General features: G+C 42.1%; 1 protein-coding gene across 3 annotated transcripts in view; it reads left to right on the forward strand.

The window, feature by feature from the left end:
• STX16 (syntaxin 16) overlaps positions 1–15,531 on the forward strand; it is a 28,718-nt gene extending 13,187 nt beyond the window's left edge. For all 3 annotated transcript variants that reach the window (XM_081948391.1, XM_081948392.1, XM_081948393.1), the window contains exons 3-8: positions 4,118–4,258; positions 7,273–7,435; positions 7,529–7,620; positions 8,389–8,532; positions 10,032–10,112; positions 11,551–15,531. In XM_081948391.1, the coding sequence (XP_081804517.1) occupies positions 4,118–4,258; positions 7,273–7,435; positions 7,529–7,620; positions 8,389–8,532; positions 10,032–10,112; positions 11,551–11,655 (726 nt within the window). In that variant the 3' untranslated portion in view covers positions 11,656–15,531. The remainder of the gene's footprint in view (positions 1–4,117; positions 4,259–7,272; positions 7,436–7,528; positions 7,621–8,388; positions 8,533–10,031; positions 10,113–11,550) is intronic.
• Positions 15,532–15,591: the final 60 nt, after the last annotated feature.

Raw genomic sequence — 15,591 nt, forward strand, 5'->3', positions numbered from 1 at the left:
TATTAGGGGGAAAATGTTATGATACAGGATATAGTTAAATAAAGGAGGGTTAATGATAACAATGTATATATAGGTATGGGTACAACATAAGGAAACTGGATGTAAATTGTAAACAGTGATTTGGAAAGGAGGATTAGAAAACTTTGTTATTAAATATTATGGATGTTTAGCTGAAATAGGACATAAGGACTAAGTGTAATTGGAGGATTTTAGAAATAGTAAATGAAATGCCAGTATGTGGTTATGTATTAAATCTTGGTATATTTTATGATGAAGGACGTTTAAACAATTATAGTCAAATGAAAATGGAGGTATGATGATGGTAACATGCAGTGGTGGGTTTCAAATTTTTTTGGAACCTACTCTGTGGGTGTGGCCTCCTTTGTGGGAGTGGCTTGCCGGCCATGTGACCTGGTGGGAGTGGCTTGGCAGTCATGTGACCAGGTGGGCATGGCTAACTTGGAAAATGTGGTGAAACTCACTTAACGATGCTCTTGCTTAGCAACCAAAATTTTGGGCTCAATTGTGGTCATAAGTTCTTTTTCTTTCTTTCTTTCATCTCTCTCTCCCACTTTCTTTTTTTCTTTTTCTTTTTCTCTCTCTCTCTGGCTCTTTCTCTCTCTCTCCCTCTCTCCCTCTCTGTCTCCCTCTGTCATTTTCTCTGGGTGTCTATCTGTCTGTCTCTCTCTCTGTATCTCTGTCTCTCTCTCCTCCTTCCCCCATCTCTGTCACTCTGTGTGTGTGTGTCTGTCTGTCTCTCACTCACTCTGTGTGTGTGTGTGTGTCTGTCTCTGTCTCTCCCTCTGTCTCTCTCCCCTCCCTTCCTCTCTCTCTGTCACTCTGTGTATGTGGGTGTGTCTGTCTCTCACTCATTCACTTAATCACTCACTCTGTGTGCCTCTCTCTATCTTTCTCTCCCTCCCTCCCCCTCTCTGTCTCTGTGTGTGTGTGTGTGTGTGTGTGTCTGTCAGTCTCTCTGATTCCCTCCCTCACTCCCTCTCTCTGTCTGTCTGTCTGTCTCACTCACACACACACACTGTGGTCACCTTGTTGAGTGTTCCAATCACATTTGAAACACTCAACAACTGGCTTGCATTTATGGTATTTTGCAGCATTCTGCAGTCATAGGACCAAAATATATGCTTTTAACCATATATTTTGGTCCTATGACTGCAGAATGCTGCAAAATACCATAAATGCAAGCCAGTTGTTGAGTGTTTCAAATGTGATTGGAACACTCAACAAGGTGACCACAGTGTGTGTGTGTGAGTGAGACAGACAGACAGAGAGAGAGAGGAACAGAGAGGGAGTGAGAGAGGGAAGCAGAGAGAGACTGACAGAGTCTGACAGAATCAGAGAGGTACTTTTAACTACCTGGCAGCGGCGTTTTTCCTTGGGGGGCTCTTCAGAACATCCTAAGACTTCGGAGGGAAGCCTCCAGCCCGGAGCAGGAGCAAAGCCCCTTTTCCAACTGGCCTTTCCTCGCTTGGAGGGCTTTGGAGGGAAGCTTCTGCATAAGCCCGGCCGAGTGACAACAAGTTCCCACCGTTACGAAGCCTCGGAGGCTGTAATTTTCTGAGCTGTGCGCGCCCGCTTTTTTTCCACGGCGTGGAGCAGCAGCGAGGTTTGTGTGGCCGGCAATCACTCCAAATGCCATCCGGGAAGACGAGGAACGTGAGGGGGGGACCGTTGACGGCCTCCGCAATCATCGCTCGCCTCGCAGAGCCTCGTTGCTGCTCCACGCCGTGGAAAACAGGCGCGCGCGCACAGCTCAGAAAATTACAGCCTCCGAGACTTCGTAACGGCGGGAACTTGTTGTCACTCACCCGGGCTTCTGCAGAAGCTTCCCTCCGAAGCGTTCTGAGCCTCGGAGGCTGTAATTTTCTGAGCTGTGCGCGCGCGCCTGTTTTCCACGGCGTGGAGCAGCAGCGAGGTTTGTGTGGCCGGCAATCACTCCAAATGCCATCCGGGAAGACGAGGAACGTGAGGGGGGGACCGTTGACGGCCTCCGCAATCATCGCTCGCCTCGCAGAGCCTCGTTGCTGCTCCACGCCGTGGAAAACAGGCGCGCGCGCACAGCTCAGAAAATTACAGCCTCCGAGACTTCGTAACGGCGGGAACTTGTTGTCACTCACCCGGGCTTCTGCAGAAGCTTCCCTCCGAAGCGTTCTGAGCCTCGGAGGCTGTAATTTTCTGAGCTGTGCGCGCGCGCCTGTTTTCCACGGCGTGGAGCAGCAGCGAGGTTTGTGTGGCCGGCAATCACTCCAAATGCCATCCGGGAAGACGAGGAACGTGAGGGGGGGACCGTTGACGGCCTCCGCAATCATCGCTCGCCTCGCAGAGCCTCGTTGCTGCTCCACGCCGTGGAAAACAGGCGCGCGCGCACAGCTCAGAAAATTACAGCCTCCGAGACTTCGTAACGGCGGGAACTTGTTGTCACTCACCCGGGCTTCTGCAGAAGCTTCCCTCCGAAGCGTTCTGAGCCTCGGAGGCTGTAATTTTCTGAGCTGTGCGCGCGCGCCTGTTTTCCACGGCGTGGAGCAGCAGCGAGGCTCTGCGAGGCGAGCGATGATTGCGGAGGCCGTCAACGGTCCCCCCTCGCGTTCCTCGTCTCCCCGGATGGCATCCTGAGTCATTGCCGGCCTCGCAGAACCTCGCTGCTGCTCCACGCCGTGGAAAACAGGCGCGCACGCACAGCTCAGAAAATTACAGCCTCCGAGACTTCGTAACGGTGGGAACTTGTTGTCACTCGGCCGGGCTTATGCAGAAGCTTCCCTCCGAAGCGTTCTGAGCCTCGGAGGCTGTAATTTTCTGAGCTGTGCGCGCGCGCCTGTTTTCCACGGCGTGGAGCAGCAGCGAGGCTCTGCGAGGCGAGCGATGATTGCGGAGGCCGTCAACGGTCCCCCCTCGCGTTCCTCGTCTTCCCGGATGGCATCCTGAGTCATTGCCGGCCTCGCAGAGCCTCGCTGCTGCTCCACGCCGTGGAAAACAGGCGCGCGCGCACAGCTCAGAAAATTACAGCCTCCGAGACTTCGTAAAGGCGGGAACTTGTTGTCACTCACCCAGGCTTCTGCAGAAGCTTCCCTCCAAAGCCCTCCAAGCGAGGAAAGGCCAGTTGGGAAACGGGCCAGAAGACAAGGAACAGCAGTGGCGGCGGGGAGTCAGCCCCGATGCAAAAAAAAACGCCAAGGGGGCGGGGCCGGAAATTACTTCCGGGTTCATTCTTCAACCGGTTCGCACGATCCGGTGCGATCCGGTAGAAACCCACCACTGGTAACATGTATAAATATCTGAGTTAAAATACTTGAGTTAATATGAATTACGTTTGTTGACTGTGGAAGAGATGCACAAAAGCCTTTTTGTAACCAACTGATACACTTTCTACAGTATGTAAAGAAGGATGTGTTGTGTTTGTTTTGAAAATTTAAAAAAAATATTTTTTTAAAAAAGAATATATTTGTTGGATATGTCATATTGGCACAAGCTGGTGAAAAATGATTCAGAATATATCCCGTGGTTTTTACCTGATTAAAGGTGAAAGTTTGTCACTTTCTCAAAACAATGAGTCACGTGGTCCAATCAGGATGCTGTCCTGTTGCTAAGTGTCTCCAGTTCCCTCCTTCCCAGCACCTGCAGGAATATCCTTGGTTCCCATGAGAAAGCATTTTGTCTTGGCTACAACACCTCAACTATCTCTATTTCCCCCTCCCTCTTCCCTGATGTGACAGCTCTGAAGTCTCAAAATGGCCTTAGTCAGGTCAACTTCAGGGTTGACAACCATTGTAACTTCAAATAGTCACTAAATGAATAGTTGTAAGTCGAGAACAATCTGTATTTCATCGGTCTAGTTTTGACGGAATTCAGTTCCTTGGTCAAGACGGTGAGAGATCAACCATTTTGGAAGTGATCTGAACTCAAAATATGCTGGCTCCCCCCCCACACACACACACACACTTGTGTGTATATGGCTGAAATGGAATAGCATTTTTCTATAAAAAGCCAATATGTATTTTTTTAAATATATGTGTGTGTTTTTTTTAATTTACTATTGTCTGGAATGCTTTCTTCACTTAAGTTTCTAATTTTGCCCTTATTTTTTTTCAAATTTTGTTTTAAGATTCAATATGAAATATCCAGGATAAAACAGAAGATGAAAGAACTTGCCAGTCTGCATGACAAGCATTTAAACAGACCAACTTTGGATGATAGCAGCGAAGAAGAGCACGCAATAGAAATAACCACTCAAGAAATTACACAGGTGCCACCGCGCTTCTCTTTTCAAAATAGAATTGGGTCTTTACCAAGTGCAGATATGTGAGTAAGTTGCCCGAATGTCCCCTTGGATAAAGGGAAAAATCCAGCAGTCAGAAGTCAATTGATATCTTAAACAAACAGAAACATTAAAAATGGCAATATTATACTGATATATGAACACTTAAAATAATGTTAAGTATAATTTATACTTAAAATAATTTTAAGAAGAAAAATGCAAAGGTGTTAAACATCTGCAGTTAAGAATTCCAACCAAAACGCATTTGTGTAGATTGATGGTAATAGAAAAAAATATTGTTATTACCATTTTAAACAATGGGCACCTGATTTTAATAAAACAGTACTTAAGATTTTATAGATTTCATTGTTCAGCTGTTGCAACTGCACATCCGGGTAATTTAAATACCCCGTTTCCCTGAAAATAAGACCTTCCTGGAAAGAAATCAAACGCTCTCTGCCAGCAAAGATAATAGAATTTGGTTAGAAACCCTCTAACACTAAATCTACCTGATTTCTTGGACTCCTTTGCTGGGCTGGTGTTGGAGATACCATGGTCACTTGTCCTTAGGGATTTCAGTTTCCCACCATGTGACAAGGAGTCTGGGATTTCTCAAGCCATGAAGTTCGTCACTCCAGAGCAACCCTGGACTAATTCCGGGTCATTGACAGCCCAGCACAAATTGGAGGTTGCACATTACATCTGAATTTTTTACTTGGGACAAATGTGGCATGATCTGATTTTAGTGGATATCAGGGGTAGGATTCAGCCAGTTCGCCCCAATTCAGGTGAACCAGATGCTAACTTGCATATGTTGCAAGGAGCGGCTGGCCCTGCCCGTCCCGCCCATCCCAGGAGTCTCCACACGGCTCATTCATCATGCTGGGTAAGTGCAGGGCCCATGTGGAGGCTCTGGGAGGGCAAAAAACAGGCCTACCAGAAGTTTCCGGAGGTCACGTCCCCCGATGGCCACACCCACCCAGCAATCGAACAGAGAATCAGTTGCTAAAACTTTTCAATCCCACCCCTGATCACCAACCTTCCAAGCTAGAGCAGCAGTGTTTGTTAGCTGGAGATAATGGCACAATTTCAACAGTAGAAAGAAACTTGTAAGTCTGCACAAGATATTCTCAGAAATACAGAAATTATCAAACACATATGAGAAGATAGAGAAGAAATTGGAAGACTTAGAGCATCTAACAGCAAAATATGATGAAGAAGTTGGAGATGTTTTATCAAGTGGAAAAAGTGGTGGTTAAAATCCTAAAAATCGAAGAGGAAAATGAATTTAAAGAAATTAAATTTGCTGATATTTATGGTGATTGGTTTGTCTCTGAAAATGGAAAGAGTGGAATACGGAAAGAGGAATTAAACGGAGGGGAACTCTACCCCAGATGGCAAGATACAGAAGAAAAAAGCAAACTTCCTTATTGCTTTTTTGGCTTGCTGGTGTGATCCCTCACTGTTCAAGATGGCTCATGTTCTACGGGAGGGGGGGGGAGAAATAAGACCTAACAACTTATATTGAACCCTTATATTGAAGATTAGCTTTGCTACAGTATCTTCCTGGCAGATAAAGTCACTCAGATCTCCTCCCAGTTGAAATCCAGTGGGCAGGTCCTTTCAATATAACTGGAGTCTTGCAGAGTTATCTGGGGCAAGATTGAGACCGTGACACAGGAGGAAATGGACAGAATTCTTCAGCTACCTGTTTGCTAGATCCAGGTCCCTCCTGATTGGTCAAATCTTCCTGGGAGTTGATCTTTGACTTTGAAGTTGTTTCCCGGGTTTTGAAAGAGGTAATGGCATACCAGCTCTTCAAGAGGCCATTGGTGGACCCTGTGATTCTGGACAATTGTCATCCACTCTCCATTCTTCCCTTTGAGGATAAGATTATTGAATGGAATCTGCTTCCTGCACTATTTTGAAACTTTCAAAAGAGCCTGACTAACTCTACGTAGGTTCCTTATTATACCTCAGTCTGAATTTCATTTTTGGTTTTTTTTTTTCATAAAGGTCAACAGCTCCTTTTACTTTTTATTGAGGAAATAAATATTACCAATAGCTTCAGTTACTGCGATAAGCTATATGTATATTCTCAACTCTGAGGTACATGTATTCTCCCCTTCTGTTGGCTACAGTTATTCTCCGCACACTGTAAATCGCCAGAAACTCAGTACAAGAAATTACTGTGAGATTCAATTAAGCTTTTAAGACATACTTGAATGTAGCTACAGCTCTAGAGGATAACTTTATTTCAGTTTAAATAAATAGTTTCTTAGGCATTTGTTGTTGTGGCCCACCAGGGGCCAGCAGAGCTGGCAGTAGATTCGGACAGTGAGGAGGTTGGGGAGGAACATGGGCCAGTCCTAGAGTCTGGGGAAAGCTCTGATGAAGGCTCTGTGTCGGAGGGAGAGAGGGGGCCAGAGCTGTATACCAATTATCAGCTGCCTTCAGAATCAGACATCAGTGAGGCAGACAAACAGCTGGAGCCTGTTCCCAGTGTGAGCATGAACAGAGTTGCCAGACGAAGGGAACAGCTAAAGAAGAGGGGTCGACTTGGGAGTAAAGATACAGGTGGACGATGAATGGCCCCTCCCAGAGGAAATAAAAGAGGAGCACAGGGGGAGTAGAGTTTGCAGGAGACAATTAGTTCGCTTAATTGGTTTGTGATTCTCTCAGACTCCTTGCCAAGTTTTCCAGATATTGGCCTGTCAGCTCTCCAAGCCAGATAAGGTCTCTGACTGTAAAGCTTCCATCAAAAGACTTTGCTGGATGTGAATGAGCAGAATTCACAGTAAATTAATAAAAGGGTTTTTTTGTCGGGACAAGGAGTTTGCTGCATGCTCTTGGGAAGCCTCGGTCAGAACAGTTGTTGTTAACTGAACCAGGAATGCTTGCTCCTGTTTCTCTATAAAAACGATTTGTCTTCTCTCTCTCTCTCTCTCTCTCTCTCTCTCTCTCTCTCTCTCTCTCTCTCTCTCTCTCTCTCTCTTCCCCAGCTATTTCACAGGTGTCACAGGGCAGTCCAGGGTTTGCACAGCAAGTCGCGAAGCTGTACGGACCAAGAATGCCAGCTTCTGAAGAACGTTGTGTGTTCTTTAGCTCAGTCTCTGCAGGACCTCTCCACAAGCTTTAGGCACGGGCAGTCTGACTATCTCAAACGTAAGCCATGGACAATTTGCGGCCTTTTAGAACAGGGCACCTTCCCACTGTGGCTGAGAATTCTTAGTGACAATAATCTTCTTGTTCTTATAGGCATGAAAAATCGAGAAGAAAGATCCAAACATTTCTTTGACACCTCGGTCTCTCTCATGGATGATGGGGAGGATATGACACTGTACGACAGAGTAGGTACCAAATTGTCAACTGGATTATTTTTATGTAAAAGTACAACGCGTCTGGTGTTCATTTTCCTGCTATGAAAAACTTGAAAGCAATGATTGCATGCATCAATTAAAGTTGAGCGAGTCTCTTTTGTATTAAGATGCACATTTCTCAAAAGAGACAAACTTTTGAAAACTACATGCTATTTGCTGGCATGCCAAAGAATCAAAAGTACTGCTACACCCACCCACCCCCTTTCTCTCTCTCTCTCTCTCTCTTTCTCTCTCTGTCTCTCTCTCTCTCTCTCTCTCGTTTCCTTTCTGATATTTTTTTCTCTATTTCTGATTGCCTAGCAGGCTGCAAGGGAAATGATAAATCACTCTTGCAGGAGGGCTTTAGAATTAAGCTGAGAATCCCATATTATCCTCTGCCTTAAGGCTGACTACCTGCTGATGATAAAAAAAAATGGTCCCTAGGATATCTGCTAGTTGCTAGGAAAAATTGGGTTGCTGCTGGATTTTTAGACGCTTGGTTATAAACTGATTCATTGGAACTCTCAAAGGGGGCAGCTGGGCTCAGAATTATGCCACAATTATCGTGCTTATCTTTTTAAAAGAGAACTTTCAAGAGAAAGATTAAAGAGATTGCAGAGGGGGAAAATACAGGAAGATATTATAGGATATTATAGTTGAATGGGAAGCTGTTTGGTTTGAAAACCTTTTGGGTTTTTTTTTAATGCATTTTGAATGGTACGATATTTAGTCTGACATTTTTGTTTTTATTTTCATAAGGGTTTTACAGATGATCAGTTAGTATTAGTGGAACAAAACACTACGTTGGTGGAAGAGCGGGAACGAGAAATTCGACAAATCATACAGTCCATTACTGATCTTAATGAAATTTTCAGGGATTTAGGAGCAATGGTAGTTGAACAGGTAAGTGGTTCTTTGATATCAATGCTATTTGCATCTTATAAGATCTTGTTTTAGAACATGATATGTCTTCCTGGAGTTCACCTGAAGAAAAGCAGGATGTAAACATAATTTAAAAAATAAAGTGGATTGGACCTAACCATTTTGAAGTAGCATCATTGAAAAAATGGTCTATTAGAGCTAATCCTTTTACTTTGGCTTACCAATTGAGGGTGATTCTAAAACAGTCCTAACCTAATTAAAATTAATCATTTTACTTTATATTTCTGTTTGCTTGATTAGGAATGATTCAAACAGGATTGTCAGAAATCCTGAGTTTTGCAAAGTATCTTGTCTGTACCTTTGTACCAACTCTGTGAATACACTTGCAAACCATACTGATGGAAGTCCTATGCGTTTAGAGGCTATAGCAGGCGCAGAGTGTAGCAGTGTGGACAGTTTTGGGGGCCCCAAGAATGGCCCATGTAACACCATTGTTCCATGAGCTGCACTGGCTGCTGGTTTGCTTCCAGGTGCAGTTCCGGGTGTTGCTAATCACCTTGAACAAGGACGTAGGTCCAGGCTACTTGCAGGACTTCATCCCACTTTGATTGCCAGCAGAAGAGGCATCCTGCAGGCCCCATTGCCCAAGTATTCTGGCTAGTGGGGGTCCAGGAGAAAAGCCTTCTCTGCCATTGCACCTGGCCCCTGGAACATCTTGCCACTTGGACTGAGGTCGGCTCCGACTCTCCTGACCTTCAGCAACACCTGAAAAGACCTGACTTTGCCAGGCGGCTTGGGGTTCCAATAGGGAAGCTTCACACTGGGGGTGGCTGGCAGACTAATAACAGATCCCAACTCCCACCACCCACCCTGCTGGTCCTATTCCCTCTCTCCCCATCTTTTAGTTAGGGTTGAGTATTTATCTTTTTATATTATTTGGGTTTTGTAAAAGTTTATCTTTTTAAATATTGACAACTGCCCAGAGTTACCTTGTGATAAAATGGGTGATCAATAAATTAGATAGACAGACAGACAGATCAATACTAGAGTAGGAAGGAGTCATTTGGATCATCAGAAAGGTTGTGACATAGAGCAAAAATTATTTAACAACTATCTCACTTAGCCACAGAAATTTCGGGCATAATTGCGATTGTTAGTCATATTGTATGTGTACATACAAGAAGGAAGACATCTGCCTTTGATTCCTCAATCTGTTTCTATACTGAAATATACAATATTCAATATTTCTATATTGAAGAGAGAGAGAGTGTGTAAATATACATGCACAGACACATACATTGTTAGAGGTGAAGAGGAAGGGTTCACCAAATATTCCACTTATTTTTATACATGTTTTATTTTCATATGCTGGTTTTCCAGCATTAGCCAATTTATATTAATAGAAAACATCCTATAACTTGAGCCTATCTTAATATATATTGCATTTCCATCAATCAACCTTCATTATGATCACAGACCAGCATTGCAGCCTACAGAACTGATGCATATTTTTTCTTCAGGGTACCATACTGGATAGGATTGACTACAATGTTGAACACTCATGCATAAAAACAGAAGAAGGATTGAAACAACTACATAAAGTAAGCAGATAATGGTTTTTTTTGATGTCTTGCTCTGAATGCCACTATTTCATACTGTTGAGCTTGTTATTACAATTCCAGACATATGAGACATAACGTTGTCTCTTTCCATACCTATTGTTTTAGAACAATAGAAGTTCTATTTTTAGAACTTAAAAGTTCTAAAAGTTTTAGAAGTTAAAAGGACACGAATGGCAGCTAACTAAAATTAAGGAAATTCGACAAATGGCTCCTATCCTAGATATCTTAATATCTAGCATTTAGTGATTGTATGGGAATGTGATTACGCTTTCCTGATTATTCCTCTGTGCAGTTCTCCCACAAATTTCTTTGCAGTTGGTACATGGGTAGTCTACCCATTTCTTTTTATCCACAGAACTGTAAAATAGACTAGGTGTAAAGGTTGAGTTGACCTTTGAGTTGAGTTCTATGAGTATTAAGATAATTCCTTATCTTATTTGCGGGATATAAAACAGTTACTAAGACTTACACCGCATGTACTTTATGCCAGAAAGGGAAACATCACTGATGTATTTAGAATCTGCTCTGTACCAAACTTCCTATGACAGTTTACCTAATGAAAAATAAATGAAAATGATAATCTAGTGTCCACAAAACAAAGTCCAGAAAACAACAAGAAGAACAAAAAAGGAAATGTTCAGAAAACAAAGGAAACATTAGAAATAAACTCAAATTGCTTCTGTCCTTACTCCTTGGGATATAAGAGGAGTGAAGAGAAAATGCTATCGGGCTTTTTTTAAAAAGACTTTCAGGCAGGCCATACCAGAAAACTGACTTCACCAGTTTGATTAGATAGAATATTTACAGATAGAAACTGTGGTAACATAACCTTGAAAGCCTAAAGCAGGGATGGCGAAACTTTTACACACTGAGTGCCCAAACTATGTGCATGCCCAAACTGAAAGATGCATGTGTGTGGGTATGTGCAGGCATGCACAGATGCGCAGCAGAGACCCAAAGACCAGCTGGCTGGTGGGAGGCAGGGCATCCCAACACTGGCAGCGTGACAAGAGGTAAGATCTTTTTCTTTCGTGAGCGTCTGTTTTGTCGTTTGCAGGGAAACAGCAGCTCACAAAAGAAACACCACGGAGATCTGACCTGGGTCAACAGCAGGCATGTCAGCAGAGAGGGCTCTGCATGCCACCTCTGGCACGCATGCCACAGGTTCGCCATCACGGGCCTAAAGACTTTTTCGCTTCCCTCCCTCTCATATAGGGAATGAAGGCAATTCTTTATTTTTTTTCTGTCTTTTCCAAGTTAAAGCACATTTTTGTGCATATTGTAGTCATCATCTCTGCTTAGTTTCTCCCAGGTCACTACTGTAGCTCTCTGCTCATTATTCCTTATTTAGAGTAATTTATTTTCTGCTATCTCCGGTGAAAAATCTGTGTTAAAGTCCTCTTTTCTGTATCTGCAGGCCGAGCATTATCAAAAGAAGAATCGGAAGATGCTCATCATTTTAATTTTGTTTGTCATAGTTATTATCCTTATCATTGTCCTTATTGCTGTAAAATTTCGCTAGGCTTCCTTTCTCTCTGTGTTTGTCTGAGAGGTAGCAACAAATTTTTGTGTGTTGTGTTTCTCCCGTTTTTGTTCCTGGCAGGAATGGTTGAGCCTCTGCTCTTGAAAGCTACCTGTTGGATGAATGTATGGGGATCTAATGGTGCAAAGTCTGTGCAATGTTCATAACGGAAAACCCCTGTTTTACATGTTCAGTGAATATGGAAGGCAGTGATTTGTAAAAAATCAGAAATGTGCAGAAATGTCAGAATTTCTGAGAAAAGCTACCAAATCAGGCATTTTGTTCACCCAGGCTATTAGAATGCTAGAAAACATTTTTTTAAAATGATTTAAACATTTCGGAAAGTGCTTTTACTAAACAGGAATAATAATGTGCTTTCTACCATGACTTAACCCACGGTTAATTTTAGGGTAAACTGTCCAAATTATGATGTGGACATCATTCCCAAAACTATGAAGTTAGAGATTTTTTAAAAAAAATGCCTTAAAGATACAATATTTTCTCTTTACCATCTTCCCCTCCCAAGTTAATATTAGTATGGGTTCACAGAAATAAAAAAAGATTTCTAATTTCATTTTTATTCCAAAAGTGGTGGCTGGCGTTATCAATAATACTCTAACCATAGAGAGTATTATTGTTTTAAGATTATTTTTTAAAGTTTTAAATAATCAAGAATGTGTTTTGATTATTTCCACCTCTTCCCACTATTATTGAACTGAAAGGGTGTTTCTCTGATCCCACTTTCTGAATCTTCCTTCCCAAACTGAATCTGTTAATAATATACAGCAGCAGTTACATATTTCATTTTATTATTTTTCAGAGCGAGAATGGAAAAGGGCAATGGTGCATTCACACAGTTTAATTTGCACTAATGGCAGCATCAGGAACTTACCTTTAAATAAAATCACTTTTGTTCTCAGCTGTGAGATTTCAGGAGAATTTGGAATCCTGTTCAGAGCAAATGTTGCTCTGCATCTGTATTTCTTGTTTCTCTTAACATTGTAGGTGGTTCTGCTGAAAAAGATAGTTTTCCTGATTTTAAAAAATCTTATCTTTTAACTGTAACTTAAAATTGCTGTGCTGTTTGGGGCCCTTGGTGTTCGATCCTTTTTTTTAAGCATTCTGTACTGAAGAATTTAAAAGTTGTACTTTGCATCTCGTTTTGCTGTGAATTAGCAACACCAGTTGCCAACTTTTTAAAAACTGCCTTAGATTCTTATCCATTTGATCATGGAATAATTGCAATGCTGCCTGTGTTACTTGTTACACCTTGTTTTCTTCCTTTCATCCAGCTCTTTGCATCATTCAGATTTCTTGTATCTGATGACAGAAAAACAGAAATCATGGTCCCACCTGGGATTCTGCTTGCTAGATAAAGGAAAAATCCAACGCCTGTAGTTGAAACCTCTTTGATGTAAAAGAGGATTGCCACAAGATAATTGTGTTTAGCTGCTGCTGTGATTCTGTCAGTGAGAAGGTGAAGAAATGCTCTTGGTGAACTCTGCTCAGCTATTTTGATTCATCTCCTATTTACAGAACCTCTACAGAAGGCTTACTTTATGCCCTTCCAATGCAGTGGTCCATTGCTTCCAGGAAGAATGGAATTCAGTCTCTTTATGTTAGCATCTGCAGCAGCTATCAATTGTACAGGTAGATTTGTGATTTGAACAAGGTCTGGCCCAGCCAAAGAACAGTGAATACCAGACAGCATGAGAAATATGGAAAATAAACATACTGCACTTTATGCACGTACAAAAATCCATTTGCTCCTTAGGCATGCACAAAATAGACAAAAATGTGCCACGAGTGATGGTTGCCAGAGTCTGGTCTGTATTTTCCAACTGGATAACAAAGGCCACTTATATTTACTGTAAGTATTATTCTGTTACCTAAAGTAGAATACCGATTACACACTGGACTTCTTTCCTTTCAAAACAAGGAAAAGTTGAACATTGGTTGACTTTAAGTTTTTCCATGATTTGCTCAAGATAACAAATTTCAGCAGGCCAGGTTTAACCTCCTCCTGCCATTTACGCTGACCATCAGCATCTTTAATCAATTTTATTAGGTTTAGTAACAAGAGAAAATATTTATAAACACATACTTAAAACCAGTGGCATGATTTGGGAAAGGCCACCTTGGCTCCAGACTAAATTGATGCATGTCAATGTCTATGTCCTTGAAGTCAAGCTTGATCCTTGAGTGCACTGTGGATACTCGGCTGTCACTTCTCTTCAAAAGTATATGGAAATGGTTTATCCTTGCCTTTTCTCTGGATGATTTCTGGACTTCCAAGTGTGGCCTACAGCTCAGAGATCCCCCTGCTTAGCTCTGAAAATATGCACGCATGTATAATTGTTGCAATCTGTGTATCACGGTGTGTTTAACTAAGACTGGATTAACTGGATGCAGAAACAGATTTTACTTCCTCCCCCCCCCCCTTCCTCTCCAGAAGAGGATCAGGAAATAGGGAATCATGAGAAAAGATTGAGCCAAGAGAGAAATGTGTTCTCTAAAGAGGATGATGGATAGAACAAGCTGGAAGTTTGGAAGAAAAAGGTATTTTGCTGCTAAAAAAAAATCACTGCAGGAAAAAATTCTCTCTTGCAAGAGGAAAAGTTGTTCATTTTCATATCACCTCCCTAACCGTATGTTGGCTAATACAATTTGGTGGCACATTATTGCCACTAAGGTTATTTATGAATGCCGTTTTGAAGTTTTATTTGTATTTCTGTCTTTTGCAATATATTTTTGGAATTATTCCCAATCCACAGATTTAAAGCCTTTTTTAAAAAAATCTTAAATCATGAGAATAAATCAGTGTAAGATATGTACATTCCAAGGGGTGGGTTTTGCGATTTAGAAATTCCTTGTGGTCATTGGTCATGGTTTCATGTAGCATCACTGTACTTTGGGAAGACTATTTTTTTAAAGTTTATTTAAAATTATTTATTTAAAACTCAATAGTTAAATAGGGGGGGGGGGTTTCTATGCTGAAGATTCTTTGACCCATTAAGTGAAAAACTAAACTGGCTTGTAGTTTAACTGGACCGAAAAAGGTCAGGCAAGAGATAAGTTAGCAATTTACAAAAGAATGGCCAAAGATTTGATCATTCTTGTCTGCCTGATTTGGTGCTTTTTTCTGTTTTGGTAGATTTGTTGCATAAAATTTACTGGGCTAGTTTTTCTGTATCAACTCCCCCAACCAAGCAGTCCTCTAATAGACTCGGTTTCCAGAAAAACTGCAGGATGCTTTGTCTCTCAGGCAATATTATTCTTGGTGAGCCTTTTTATTTCCTAAATAAATTTGCAAAACTGGGAAACCAAAGCTACGAAGTAGTAGCACCCTCTTACCCAAAGAACTGGTTGTTACAGCCTGATTTGAACTGAGAATGGAAAAGCGATGTAGGTAACTGACTTTCTTGTGACCGTTCACTGTTGAATGATGCTTGTGGTGTGTTCCAGAAGATCTTCCCTTCAGCCTGCTTCAGGTTGAATGTATTTGGGATTAAACAGGATTTAAAGCTACAAAGGACATCTACAGTCTGCCATAGAGGTTCAGCCCCACCGCTTTGTGTATTGCTGCCTTTCAGCAAAACTCCAAACCTTGGTTGGGCGCAGAATGAAGGCTCTTAATACACCCAATAAAGGAGAATCGTCCTGAATGAGATATCATCAGCTGGATACATTGGGTAGGGACTCACGTTGGGCCAACGGTGGTTTCAAGCAATGATGGATTTGCTTTCAAATCAAATGTATTTATGGTGTATGTAATGGAAGGGATCTCTGTTTTTACCCAACAATGTACAGTCTATTTTCATCCATTTCTGTGGACAATTTGTAATGTACAAATAAACTATTCAACTCTAACTAGAAGCTGACTTCTTTTTCCATCTCCCCCCATTAAAACCCGTCATAGGAGGAGGACAACTTAGC

This window comes from Natrix helvetica (genome assembly GCF_964273705.1).
Source record: "Natrix helvetica genome assembly, chromosome: 3".
In the NCBI taxonomy this organism is placed as follows: Eukaryota; Metazoa; Chordata; class Lepidosauria; order Squamata; family Natricidae; genus Natrix; species Natrix helvetica.